This window comes from Phalaenopsis equestris, unplaced genomic scaffold (assembly GCF_001263595.1).
Source record: "Phalaenopsis equestris unplaced genomic scaffold, ASM126359v1 Scaffold000078, whole genome shotgun sequence".
In the NCBI taxonomy this organism is placed as follows: Eukaryota; Viridiplantae; Streptophyta; class Magnoliopsida; order Asparagales; family Orchidaceae; genus Phalaenopsis; species Phalaenopsis equestris.
The window spans coordinates 227,259-240,399 of record NW_018164520.1 but is presented as its reverse complement, the minus strand read 5'-3'; the positions used below and the strand labels follow the sequence as shown (position 1 = coordinate 240,399).

Sequence of the window (13,141 nt, the reverse complement as noted above, 5' to 3'; positions counted from 1 at the left end):
AAGAGCGTAACAGGGGTGGAGGCTATGGGATGAGTTTCGACAACGAGGGACAGCTACTGGAAGGAGGATAGTGGCAAAATAGGTGGCTGTGTAGGAGGGCAGCAGAAGAGAACGACTGCTGGAAGGAGCACAGTAGCAGTAAAGGCGAATGGGTAGGAAGGCGGTAGCAGGAAAGGCGGTTAGGTAGGAGGTTGGCAGCAAGGAAAGAGGGATGTGTGAGGGACTAGGTCAGGATTGTCACCACCTTGAACAGGATACATCCGGAGCACCACCTGTCATCGGATTCAGCCCTAGCTAGGGAAGAACGCCTGTCGGCAGGAATCTGACACTAGAATTAATCAAAAGCTTACCATAAGCAAGCCAAAAAAACAATATATAATAGCCAGAAAGTAAAATAGGAAGCAGAGGCTTCCCCTTTGGGCGGTAATCAGAAAAGGAAGAGGAGGCTTGCAGCAAAAAGAGACGGTAAGTGTGGCAAATAGAGAAGAAAAGGGTGTCACTATAGCCTTGGACCGGTTGGCTGGCTGGCCCTATTCTCCCAGCCCACAAAAAGCCCCGCATTACATACCTAACATCAAAATTTTGACATTTAGACTTGTAACATTTTGGTATCATAAACTTATGCATGAGAAGATGTATTTCACTTATAAAAGACAGTGATGGTGACATGTTTTATGTGAAGTCAAAGATTCGACTGGCATGCATGCAAGAAAGACTGTTTAGGTGTTAGATATGTAAATACATAAAAATTATGTGTTATGCGGGTAAATGCCCCCCAAAAAATTATGGGTAGTTGCATGTTAGAGATGGAAGATCTGAAAATGTGACTGATGGTCAATGAAGCTGTAGTTAAAGAATAGCAGAACAGGAAGGAAGAGGAACAGATACATGGCAGAAGATGAAAATAGAACCCTAAAGTGCACAGATTCAAGGTGCTCTGGGAAATACTATTTTTAATAATAATTAGTACTCATTCTGAAAATGTATAGGGAGCTATATACATAAATACCTTTTGAATGTACATGTAATACAAGCAAAATTCTTCCTTTTCTCAAATTTTCTACAGGGTATCATAGATCTAGGTTAGGGTACCAATTCCTGATGTGTTTTTCAGCTTAATTCCTTTCTTTCCTCTCCATAGAAGTATCAACAGAACAATCCAAACAAATGAGAACTCTGGGGACTACAAATCTCATAACGAGTGAATACAAAAAAGTATCTAAAGTGATCTCAAATTGTGAGAACATTCTTTAAAAGAAAAGACAAACTTTAACAACATATCGATCCTCTCCCATAAAATAAAGATCCAAAATTCTTACTCAGGGGATGAAGAAGACAACGATAACATCATGGCTATGAACTCCGTGTTGCTTAAAATCAGTGGGTTACATGTTACTCAAGAAAATAAATAAAGTATGGGAGTCAGTGAAACAAACATAAGCAAAATGTTACGCCCAAGGATGAGCCACTCCAGGAGGCGAAATCAACCCAACAGCCCTGTCTTTGTCGCCAGAAGAGGCTGGGCGGTCGAGGGCTGTGGCAGAAGAAGGGAGCAGATGAGATCCAGTTGCGTCGTAAGCACCTATTCAATGAGGAGAAATTAAAGGAGTTTGGAGAAAAAATTTGGAGGAAAGTTTGAAATGCTGTGGGAGGATTCTATTAAGGGGAATGACCTAGAATTTGTTTTCTTTATGCATGTTCTGTTGGTTGTTGTGCTTTTCTTCTTCTTGAAGTGTTCCCAACAACATCTAGGGTTGTGGGAGAGCCAATTTACCTCTCGAAAAGTAGATCACCAATGTATCTTACTAGTTTTCATCTGTGTTCTCTAAGAGCAACCCTTATTTGAATTTTTCTCCACTATTTATTGTCGTTTCATCCTCGATTACTTACTGGTTTTGATTCTGGAGCGTATCAAATTGGTATCAGATCATAGATCTTGGTGGGATAGCAGCATAGAAAGTGGATGTGATAGAAGTAGTAGGGAAAATCAGATCAGAAATGGAAGAGCGATTCGCCACCATGGAGAAAAGGCTTTCTTCCATTGAAAATCGGATTGAGGATGAATTTGAGAGCACAAGAGAAATGCAAGAGATAATGAAAATGCTCAGGGAAATGCAATCCAAGACCGTGTCGATCGCTCTAGTTGCAAACCCTAACCAAGGGTTAATCAGAGAATCTTTGCCCAAGTCAAGAGAGAAGGAGATCCAGTGAGAAGGCAATAAGGAAAACATCGTCTACCAATGAGACCGTCCCCCCAGAACTTTGACAGGGGGATGGGCCGAAAAATTTGAGGGATAAAGTAAAAGCCACGAAAAACTACGATGGAGGAAGGAGGGAATCGAGAGTTGGGTATGCCAACGACCGAATAAGGGAGTTCCACCCTAGATACAAGGGGGAAATACCGGAGGAAGGAGAGGTAGGCGTTGAGATGCAAAGGTCAGAAAACTGAAGATGCAAATTTTCAAATGGGAGGATGCACATGTTGGGTGTATCGGGTGGAGCGATACTTTACAATCAATGAGTTCACTGAGGAAGAGAAACACATGGCAGCGAGATCATGCTTAGAGGAAAAGAATTTAGAGTAGTTTCAGTGGATGAAGGCAAGGTATCTGATGCACTCATGAGAGGAATGTTTCTGAGCCATTCAAGAAGAAGATCTACACAATCAATTCTATGTTTTGACTCTGGAGGGGAGGATTACAAAATACTAGGAGAAGTTCAAGCTCTTGTCAGAGAGGTTGAGGGAGATTTCTGCAGCAGGACCTTAGGTGAACTTTTTGAAATGTCAAAAGCCCAACATACGAGCAACCATTCACCCTTTGATACAGCAAGGATTGAGGGAAATGATGGAGCTCGCCCAGATGATGGAGTATAAGAAACAGGTGAAAAGAACTAGAAAAGGAAGCAACACCAAATGATTCTAGCCATGATATCAAGGACCTAGACGGTGTCACTTCAGAAAGAAGAGTCGAAAGAGAAGAATACGGGGACCTATCCCAGGGCTAATTTCAAGCACCTCACAGATTGCAGAAGTGCAGGATATATATGCAAAAAAGATTATGTTACCATTGTGACGAGAAATATTCCCCGGACCACTGTTTCAATTAGTGTGCCCTTTAGATTCTTTTAGTTAAGGGAGAGGATAAGGTGAGTGAGGAATCGAACAAGGATGAAGTGGAGGAGCATCTGTATTTGGATGTGGTGGAGGTGCCCCTCAATTCGGTGATAGGATTTATCCTGAATCACGCCATGAAAATGAAGAGTGGATCGGAGAACAGCCGATTGTGGTGTTGGGAGATTGCGGGGCCATACAACTTTATCTAAAATCAGGTCGTCGAGAAGCTAGGGTTGGAACTGGTGACTACAGGAAATTTTGGCGTCATGATGGGGGCAGATGAAGGTGAAGAAAAGTCAAAGAATTTGTAAGAGGTTGGTTTTGATATTACATGACCTATAGGTGTTGGAGGATTGCCTTCCCTTAGATTTAGATGGCATAGATGTGATTTTGAGGATGAAGTGGCTGCGAATTCTGAGGGAGATGGGGTTGGATTGGAAGTCCCTGACGATGGAGTTCCAAGTGGAGAGTAGAAGGGTGATGCTAAGAGGAGATGCTAGTTTATACATAGTGTCGCTCAAAACCATGGTCAAGACAATTCAGGGAGCGGGAATGGGCTACTAAGTAGAGTTGCAGAGCATGAGGAAAATTGAGATTCGGAGTTGGCAGAGTGTCTTGTAGGGATCAAGCTGCTCCTACAATAGTTTACGGATGTCTTCCAACAGCCAAGCGGGATACCTCTCCTGAGAGAGCATGAGCACACCATTACATTGAAGGAGAGTATTTCCCCCATCAGCGTTAGACCGTATAGGCACGCCCAATTTCAGAAGGATGAGATAGAGAAGTTGATTCAAGGGATGTTCAAGGTCAATATTATCAGGACTAGTGTGAGCCATTTTTCCAGTCATGTTCTGTTGGTGAAGAAAAAGATGGTAATTGGGGATTCTGCATACATTATCGGGCTTTGAACAAGCAGAAGGTGTTGGACAAGTTTCTTATTCCTGGGATTGATGAGTTACGGAATGAGTTTTATGGGGCAGTCATCTTCTCAACAATTAATTTAAAGTCAGAATATCGCCAAATGAGGATAAATCCAGCGAATGTACACAAAACAACATTCAAGACACATAAAGGACATTTTTTCTTAGTGATGTTGTTTGGCCGCACCAACGCCCCCACGACATTTCAACCCCTCATGAATAAAGTTTTCCAACATTACCTCCAGAAATTTGTCTTGGACTTCTTTGATGACAACTTGATCAACATTATTACAGAGACAGAGCATGTAGGGAGCCAAAGGACAGTCATAGAGAAGTTGGAGGAGCACCAATCATTTGTCAATTTGAAAAAAATGTTCTTTTGCACGGCTAAAGGTGGAATACCTAGGACTAATGGTCACCAAAACAAGGGTAGTAGTGGATCGGTTCAAGATTGAGGTTATGGTGGACTAGCCCTTACCAAGGAGCTTCAAGGAGTTGAGAGAATTCCTGGGTCTCAACAATTACTATCGAAAGTTCAAAAGGGGATATGCCACGATAGCATGGCCACTGACGGAGCAATTGAAGAAAGTCAAATTCCAATGAGGAGAAGCGGCAGCACAGACATTTGAACATCTGAAGAGAACCATGACCAGTGTTTCGGTATTAGCACTTCCGAATTTCAATAAACTGTTTGTGGTGGAAATGGATGCATCGGAGTATAGATTGAGAGTAGCGCTCATGCAAGACCAGCAACCGATTGCCTACTTCAGGCAGGTTCTTACGACCAGAGTGAGGCTAAAGCCAATATATGAATGGAAATTGATAGTGAATGTCTTGGCTATTCAAAAATGACAGCCTTGCCTGCTAGAACGACATTTTCTGATCAGAACAGATCAAAGGAGTTTTAAGTATCTTCTGGAGTAGCGGATGATAACCGATAAGCATCAGAGGTGGTTATACAAGCTACTGGGGTATGATTTTGAGATTCAGTGTCGTTCAAGATTAGAGAACAAGGTTGCTGACGCACTGTCGAGAAAGGTGGAGGAACCCCAACTGAAGGCCCTATCGGTACCCTTGGTCCTAGATTGGGAAGCCTTGAGACAGAAAAGGGAAAGGGATTTAGAGCTGAGGTAATAAGGGTCCAGTTACTATAGGACTCGAATAGTCATCAAGGATATGTATTGAGGGTGCAGCAGTTGTTCCACCATGAGTGATTCGTGCTACTAAGAGCGTCAGAATCTATACCTAAATAATTATAGGAGTTTCATGACAGTGTGATCGGGGGACTTTCAGGGATACATAAAACCTGTCTTCGTCCAATGGTAGAGGATATGATGGCAAAATGCGATGTATGTCAGCAGCACAAGTACTTCACCACGACACCAGAAGGTGTAATACAACCATTAGCATTATCGAGGAAATTCTGGGAAAAAGTGACATGGTGATCGTGGATCGCCTGAGTAAGTATGCACACTTCATCCCCTTACGACATCTCTAAACTGCAGTCTTAGTCGCGGCGGTGTTTAATTGGGAAGTGATCCATTTGCATGGAGTGCCAAAATCGATAGTATTGGATAGGGACAAGGTGTTCCTCAACCAATTATGGAAAGTGCTATTCCAGTTGCAAGGGACGGTCCTTAAAAGAAGCATCGCATATCATCCTGAGATCGATGGGCAAACTGAGGAGGCCAATAGAAGTATGGAGACATACCCGAGTTGTTTTTCATTCGATACGCCGAAACAATGGGCCAAGTGGATTGCCTATAAGACAATCAAAATGGCGAACGATGGGCCAAGTGGATTGCCTATAAGACAATCAAAATGGCTCGTTCGCTAATAGTTCGTGTTTGGCTCGTTAAGAAGCTCGTGCTTGATTGATTCGTTAAGTTAACGAAACAAACACGAACAATTTTTTTGTGCTCTCTATATAAATGAGCCAAACATGAACAAAAATCAGTTCATTCGTGTTTGGCTTGTTTTGCCTCGAAATTTTAAATTATGTGTGTAATTGATGAATAATATTTTTAAAAAATTAATTAGTCTACGAGGATATAAAGATTCATGACCAATTAAAATTATTAATCAAAAAAATAAAATAAAAATATATTAAATTATATTTAAATGCTGTTTTAATTAAAACAATAAGATTAAAATCTCACCCCAACCCTTAGCATCCTGCGAATGTGTGACTAGGTTTGTTAAAATTACTCTTTGTTCGCGAACAACTCATGTTCAACAGACTAAGCAAAAGAGCCGAACACGAACATTTTCTTTTGTTCGAAATATAAACAAACCGAACACAAACATTGGTATTTTTTAACGAGTAGAAGACGAGTTGAGCCTAGGCTCGCTCGTGTTCGGCTTGTTTAAACCCTGAATTGCGTGGGTTGAATATTGATATAATATGCCATACCACACCGTAGCATAGACCGCCCCTTTCAAGATATTATATGGGTGGGATCCATCACACTTGATACATTATGGACATAGTACTACACCGGTATTTAGCGTCAATCAGTACTTGGAGGAGAGAGACAGGATACTAGCAGTGCTCAAGAGACATTTACTGAGAGCTCAACAAATCATGAAGCGAAAGCGGATGAACGTAGAAGAGAGGTGCAGTTTGAGGCAAGGGACATGATCCACTTGAAGCTGAGATCCTACCGACATAAGACATTGGTCAGGAGAAGCGAGAAACTTTCACCGCTATACTTTGGACCTTTTGAGGCGATTGCATGCATCGGGGCAGTGGTTTACCGTTTGAGGTTACCACCATCGTTCGCACTACAACCGGTCTTCCATGTATCATAACTGAGACATGCAATTGAAGATCATACACCTCGCCTATACTACCACCGACGCTAACAAAGGACATGGGGGTGATTCTGGAGCTGCTGACATCAAAGTAGTGTCCGAGGAGTAAGGGGAACAAAGAAGGTATTGGTTAAATGGAAAGAGCTGCAAAACTATGAAGCAACATGAGGCCTTACATGGCGATCCACAAGCAATTTATATCCTTCAACCTTGAGGGCAATGTAGTTTTTTGGAAGGGAAGTAGTATTACGCCCAGGGACGAGCCGACCCCTCCCGAACCAGTCAAAAGCAACCCAACCAGCCCGCCACAGCAACAGGCAGGCCGTTGTTTGTCGCAAACAAGGCAAGGCGGTTAAGGGCAGTGGCAGAGGAAGGCATGGAACAAGTGGGGTCCATAGGGCCATAATCATATATTCAAGGAGGAGAAATTAAAAAAGTTTTGAAGGAAAGTTTGGAAAGAAAGTTTGAAATGTTGTGGGAGGATTCAATTAAGAAGAATAACCTAGGATTTATTTTTTTATACATGTTTTGTTGGTTGTGTTTTTCTTCTTCTTAAGGTGTTTCTAGCGACGTCTAGGGTTGTAATAGAGCCAATCTACCTCTCGAAAAGTAGATCACCATTGTATCTTGCTTGTTTTCATTTGTGTTTTGTAAGAGCAGCCCTTATTTGAATTGTTCTCATCTATTTATTGTCGTTTCATTGTTGATTGCTTACTGATTGGTTCTAAAGCGTATCACAAAATTCTCAACCACCATACTAAGTATCATATCCATCATTGCATAGTGTTATGTAATGAAAATTTTATTACTAAAGCCAAATTACTGCTACAATCTGAAGATGAAATATAATGTTGTGGATTTAAAACAATGTGTGGAAAGATTCTCCCTTTATATAAGCTAAACAAGAACTATATTGTAGAAACACCCAACTAACGAGGGTCAACTATGGAAACCATAAAAATTTAAAAGTAGAGGACTTTTGTTATAGGCCCATCCAAAAATGAAGAATAGATGTTCTATCAAAAAGGCGACATTTAGTACAACTATTGGATGAAAAAAGGGCGTACCAATGAAAATGACTGGAAACTCCAAGAAATACCTCTAGGCCATGGTGAACATCCAGAGTCCATAAAAAAATACATGTCAATTTCACAAAGAACGGAGGACCCTACTTTGTAGAGAATGACATGCTAAAGAACCATCTCAACTCTCCCAAAAAAGCCATCCAGCTCATGCTTTCTAGTTCGAAATATTGAAGTCCTGAATCTTTATGTTTTTAATGCATCAAATAATTCTTAAAAAACTTGTTATTAACAACGAAAAATGAGCTTGCTCGAAATGGCAAGGAGAGTTCCACCTTGAAGCATTAATGTTTATACCAATCTTCTACTTATCTTTGTTTTACTTCTACAACTTGTTTTTGTTATAACCACTCTCATTGTTGCCACTCTTCTACATTATAGTTGTTGAAGTCAATCCCCATTCTTGTTGAGCGTTGTTGCATAGGCCCTTGTCCTCGTGTTCTCCTTTATTAAATCAATATCAAACTCTGTCATCTTCTTACCATTTAATCAAGTAGTTAGGTATTTTAATAAGTTGATTGAAATTGCTTAAGTCAAATATGTGGGTAAATCCTGTAATTTTGATTATGGATTCAATTGCATGTTAAGCTAATTATAAGTTTTTTCTTTCTTTCTTAAAATGAGTTTAATTTGGGTTTCTCAAACAAAAAATTGTTTAAGCTGAGATGATTATTGCTAAAGTCATGGATTTGGGGAATGAACGAGTTTACTTTCCTTATTTCTATATATACAAGCTTAATTAGCTGACTATCATAATTTAAGACGTGTATATATGTGGATATTTAAAGTTCTTTTTGGAGTTTTTGAGTTATTCTTCAATGTGTCTTAATTATTTGGTTCCCAGAAGAGCATTAATTTCTAGTAATACTATTTCAAGTGGATAATTTTTATTTGTTAAGGGATAAGTGTATCCTTAATAGAATTAATTTTCTTGGCAATTATCATATGTTTCACCTATATTAAATAAAATGGTGATTATGTTAAATTTATATGTGATTAGTCCTTGCTCATGTTGTTAATGGTGTATGATGTACAACTCTAATCAATTTGACGAATATCGCATGAATCCAATACTCATGAAAAGACTATGTGATGGCATACCTTGTTTTTATTTGCATAACACCTTTGATGTTAAAAGATTGAATCTTGCTCATGTTGATCAATGGCAATCTCAATTATAATCTCTCTTTCATGGCATATAACATTTACATAAACTAAAATTTATGTTGGAGCATTGGATTAATCATTCATTATTACACTCATTTGATTGATATCCTACTCGACAACCTAGTTGATGCCATAATATAGAGTGAGGATTCTTTTGAGGGGGATCAATAGATTTCTAGACGTTTGTGATGACCTTCCTTTATATTAGAGGTATTATGAGCGATTGATAAGTATTTCATAAACGATGGGACTTTGTTAACCATTTTCACATTTACGGCAAGAATGTTCCTTGTTATTTTTGCATTTAATTGTGTTGATCATCATTTTTAACATTGTATGGACTCTAATGCATAATTGATTATCATTTTAATAGTTGTCATTTCTATTAGTCCTTGCTAAATAAAATTGATCGGAAATTATTATAAATGGTAATATACCATGCTTTAAAAATTGTGACATCTTATTGTGTTCGTATTGCATATCACATTCTTTGTGAGTTCAAACTTAATAGGAGTTATCAGTTAAGTTTTCCTTGTAAACTCATCATATGTTGCAATTGTAGATTCTCTTATGGATTGGATATTAGGTATTTTTATTGGTGTTATTTTATTTCTGACAAATGTGTTAGGCTTTGTTTAGTTTCTCAATTTTAGTTTTTTTTTCCTTTCTTTTTATTTCAGTTTCCTCAATAATAAATTGTTATATCCCTGTCTTTTTAATAAAAAAATTACATTTCGAAATTCTTAAGATTTTTCAATTTTCGATTTTTTTCTCTGTAACACAAAATAATTTCACTTAGTCATAACTTTTATAATTTATCTAAAAAATTAAGCCAAAATTCTTTCGTCATATCCCATGTTATTGGGATATACTGTTTCACAGACCAAAGCTACATGATAGAATGAGAACCTAAACAAGGAAGTTGGTGAAAAAAGTACATCGAGATGCTAATCATTACGAATAAATGATATTCTTTTGCCATATGGAAATCCATGACTTTGTAACTTTTCCTCTTAGACCTACGTTAGAATTAGAAATGCCCAAAAGAAATAGGAAGATAGGAAGATAAATGTATCATTTCCAACCAATGTAATTACCAGGACGAAACCAACCTCTTTTTTTAGGGTAGGCCAAGTGTCCACCTAGACTCAACGTGGGAGGGGCCAGGACACGAAGGGAAAAGTGATATTTCAATAGAGGCAAATTTGATACTTTAGAAGAGGCAAAAGACCAAATTGTCCTTCCATATAAATAAAAATTTAAATTATAGGGGGGGGGGAATGTTCTAGACAAAATGAAAAAAGAGTTCTTATTTTGCCTGATCGGTGTTGCTTCATCATCACTGACACACCAAGCACAAAGTATAAAGCAAATGTGTAAGTTAGAACAAAAATGTAATTTTGTTTTTAAACTGATATTTTAGAAAGGGCAAAAGGTGATTTGCCCTCCCATATAAATAAAAATCTAAATTTTAGGGGGGACAATTGCCCCCCTGGACTCTACCTAAGTCCACCCCTGTTAATTACTTATGATCACATTAAATCATAGTTTATTCCAAGGCTGATGTACAGGAATGCATGATTAAATATTCAAATAAAGAACAAAAACGAGAAAATAGTAAATGCAACCTCCATGGTTGAAGTTAATGGTGCTTGGCTCTCTTCTCAACTTCTTCTAGTTGCTTAATTTCCTTATGATATTTGCAAATCTGATGCATGCACCTGCAATATCATGGTTGAAAAACAAAATGAAAAAAGAGTATTAAAGCCATTAAATTTTTTCCAGATATTAAAAGAAGCCTTTACAAATGGGAAGAGAACTGTACCAATAAAGGAGACATACTGAAACACATAAAATGACATTTTTTTGAGCTTTATATATCTGCAAAAAAGGTATTAGCGTTGTTACTACTATACAATAAGGAAAAATATGTGATGCATTAACTCGCAAATACTAATAAGCAGCTGTTAAAACAACTGGATATACATTTGTTTACCACTGCACTATTAATAAGTTTGGTTTGTCTAAATCAACTTCTCAAAGCTCACATTTAATTTTTACCGGTAACAAATTTCTCATGCTCCATTTTGCTTCTTCAAATATTACACCTAAATTTCATGCAAGTTCATGGTTTTAATATCTTAGCTTTTTGTTGGTCCTTAAAAGTAAAACAAGAAAATTGAAAGCCCATAATTTTTTTCTTGAGTTTTCATTGTTTATTAAGGGAGAAAGGACATTTAAGATATAAATTGAATCTGCACTCTGCGCGCAACGAAAAATGCAAAACAGCGGCAAATTTATTGACGCATTTAATTAGCATCAGAGAAACATCCGATTTGTTTCACTTTGTTTCTGTTGTGTCAACCATCTCGAACATACCTGAAGTTAATAGCAGTAAACCAGATAGATATTCTTGATAAGAACAAAGCAGCTCAACTTCATCTAAATATTTAAAATGAGTTCAGCAAATTTTTCATGTTCTGCTAACTTGAATGACAAACTTATATTTGTTTACAAGTTAAACACGAAAAAGTCAATGCATTCATTAATATATGTATGTATTAAAGATGACTTAGTCCCACTAAGTTTTTGTGATAAATGACAGTTAGCCCAGAACATACTCTCCTCACAATAATCACCGCCTTAGTAAAAAAAAACAACTAAAGTTTAATTTTAAAAACTTACGTGGGAAAAGATGCATGTAAGAATACAAGGATGGTAGAACATCTATTTCAGACAAAAATATATATAAATGAACAATCATGTATAAAAAGAGTGTTAGAGTATTTTTGGAGCAGCTTTTTTGCCTACGTAGCATTTCAAACTGACACTACAGACTGTAAGGAAACTTTTTTTTTTGTTTGTTTCTTTCTATAAATTTTTGAAGTAGATAGTTGCATTTTTAATCTGATTTATTAAAATATGGTAGTTGTAAGAAAGTTGATGGCTGATTTTGTAAAAAGAAAATATTTATAATTTCCACGATAACTTTCTAAGAAGTTATTTTTCACATAACAGCTTTACAAAAAGCAGCAGCAGCCCCAAATGGACCCTTAATTTTCTATTCCATGGATCAAACGGCATTACTTCAATTGTTGGTTTTATTTTCAATGTACTTGAGAATTTGAGCATTCAAATCAGAATCAACACTGTTTGTTTCCATCACACGACATAAAGAAGTAGAGATCAAAACCCATTGAATTCCATAATTGTGTGATCATCAACCAAACAGATTTCCAATATCTTTGATTAATGATCCAAATAGCATTAGTCAAAGTTTATAATAACAATTAAACTCAAATTTCATAAATCATAAATGTTATGTGCATTCGTAACCTTCTATTTGGAACAATGTCAATGGCATTGACTTTCAATTCAACCTATGAATAAAGTTTTCAGTATCTGTGATTTTTTACCATAAATTCGTTCCCTGTATTTTGTCACTCTATAAATGAGAAATAGTATATATGCAAACCTACAAAAGACAAAAATCAAGTGTTCATATGCATGCACGCTCTACCTATACACAATTCATTTCTTTGATAGAAGTTTTCAGATTAAATAGCAGCAAGATAATCGAAATCCTCACAGCGTAAATGCTACTTCGAAGCGAATCAGTCAAGAAATTCACCCCAAATCTTTGTTGAATGTGTAGTAAATATAAGTACTTCAAATAACCTTAAAGCCCCAAAAAATAACTTGCATTACTTTGAGTTTGCAACTTACAATAGTCGCTTAAGTTTGATGCTTACCAGCCAAATGAGCATTTCCGATAATGTAACTTATGGAAGTATATGTTAATGCTTTGGTGCTCCTAGATAAACATACAATGGATGGGGAAAGCAACATATTCAATTCATATGAAAGGAGTTTAACAATATTTACAAATGTTTAGGAAAATCTGATTTTGCAATATTGACTGATAATGAGTGCCTTGATATAGTCAAATAAGGCCAATACAACGTAACAAGGTGGAGAATGTCATTAACTAAGAGAATATAAAGTAGAAATGATATATATATATATATATATATATATATATA

General features: G+C 37.2%; 1 protein-coding gene across 1 annotated transcript in view; it reads right to left on the bottom strand.

Annotated features, from left to right (window-relative positions):
- Positions 1-13,141, bottom strand: part of LOC110019795 — a 26,528-nt gene that overhangs the window by 4,632 nt on the left and 8,755 nt on the right. The window contains exons 3-4 of the mRNA XM_020717626.1: positions 10,924-10,979; positions 10,727-10,819 (exon numbers count right to left, since the gene is read on the bottom strand). Of these exons, the coding sequence (XP_020573285.1) occupies positions 10,741-10,819; positions 10,924-10,979 (135 nt within the window). The 3' untranslated portion in view covers positions 10,727-10,740. The remainder of the gene's footprint in view (positions 1-10,726; positions 10,820-10,923; positions 10,980-13,141) is intronic.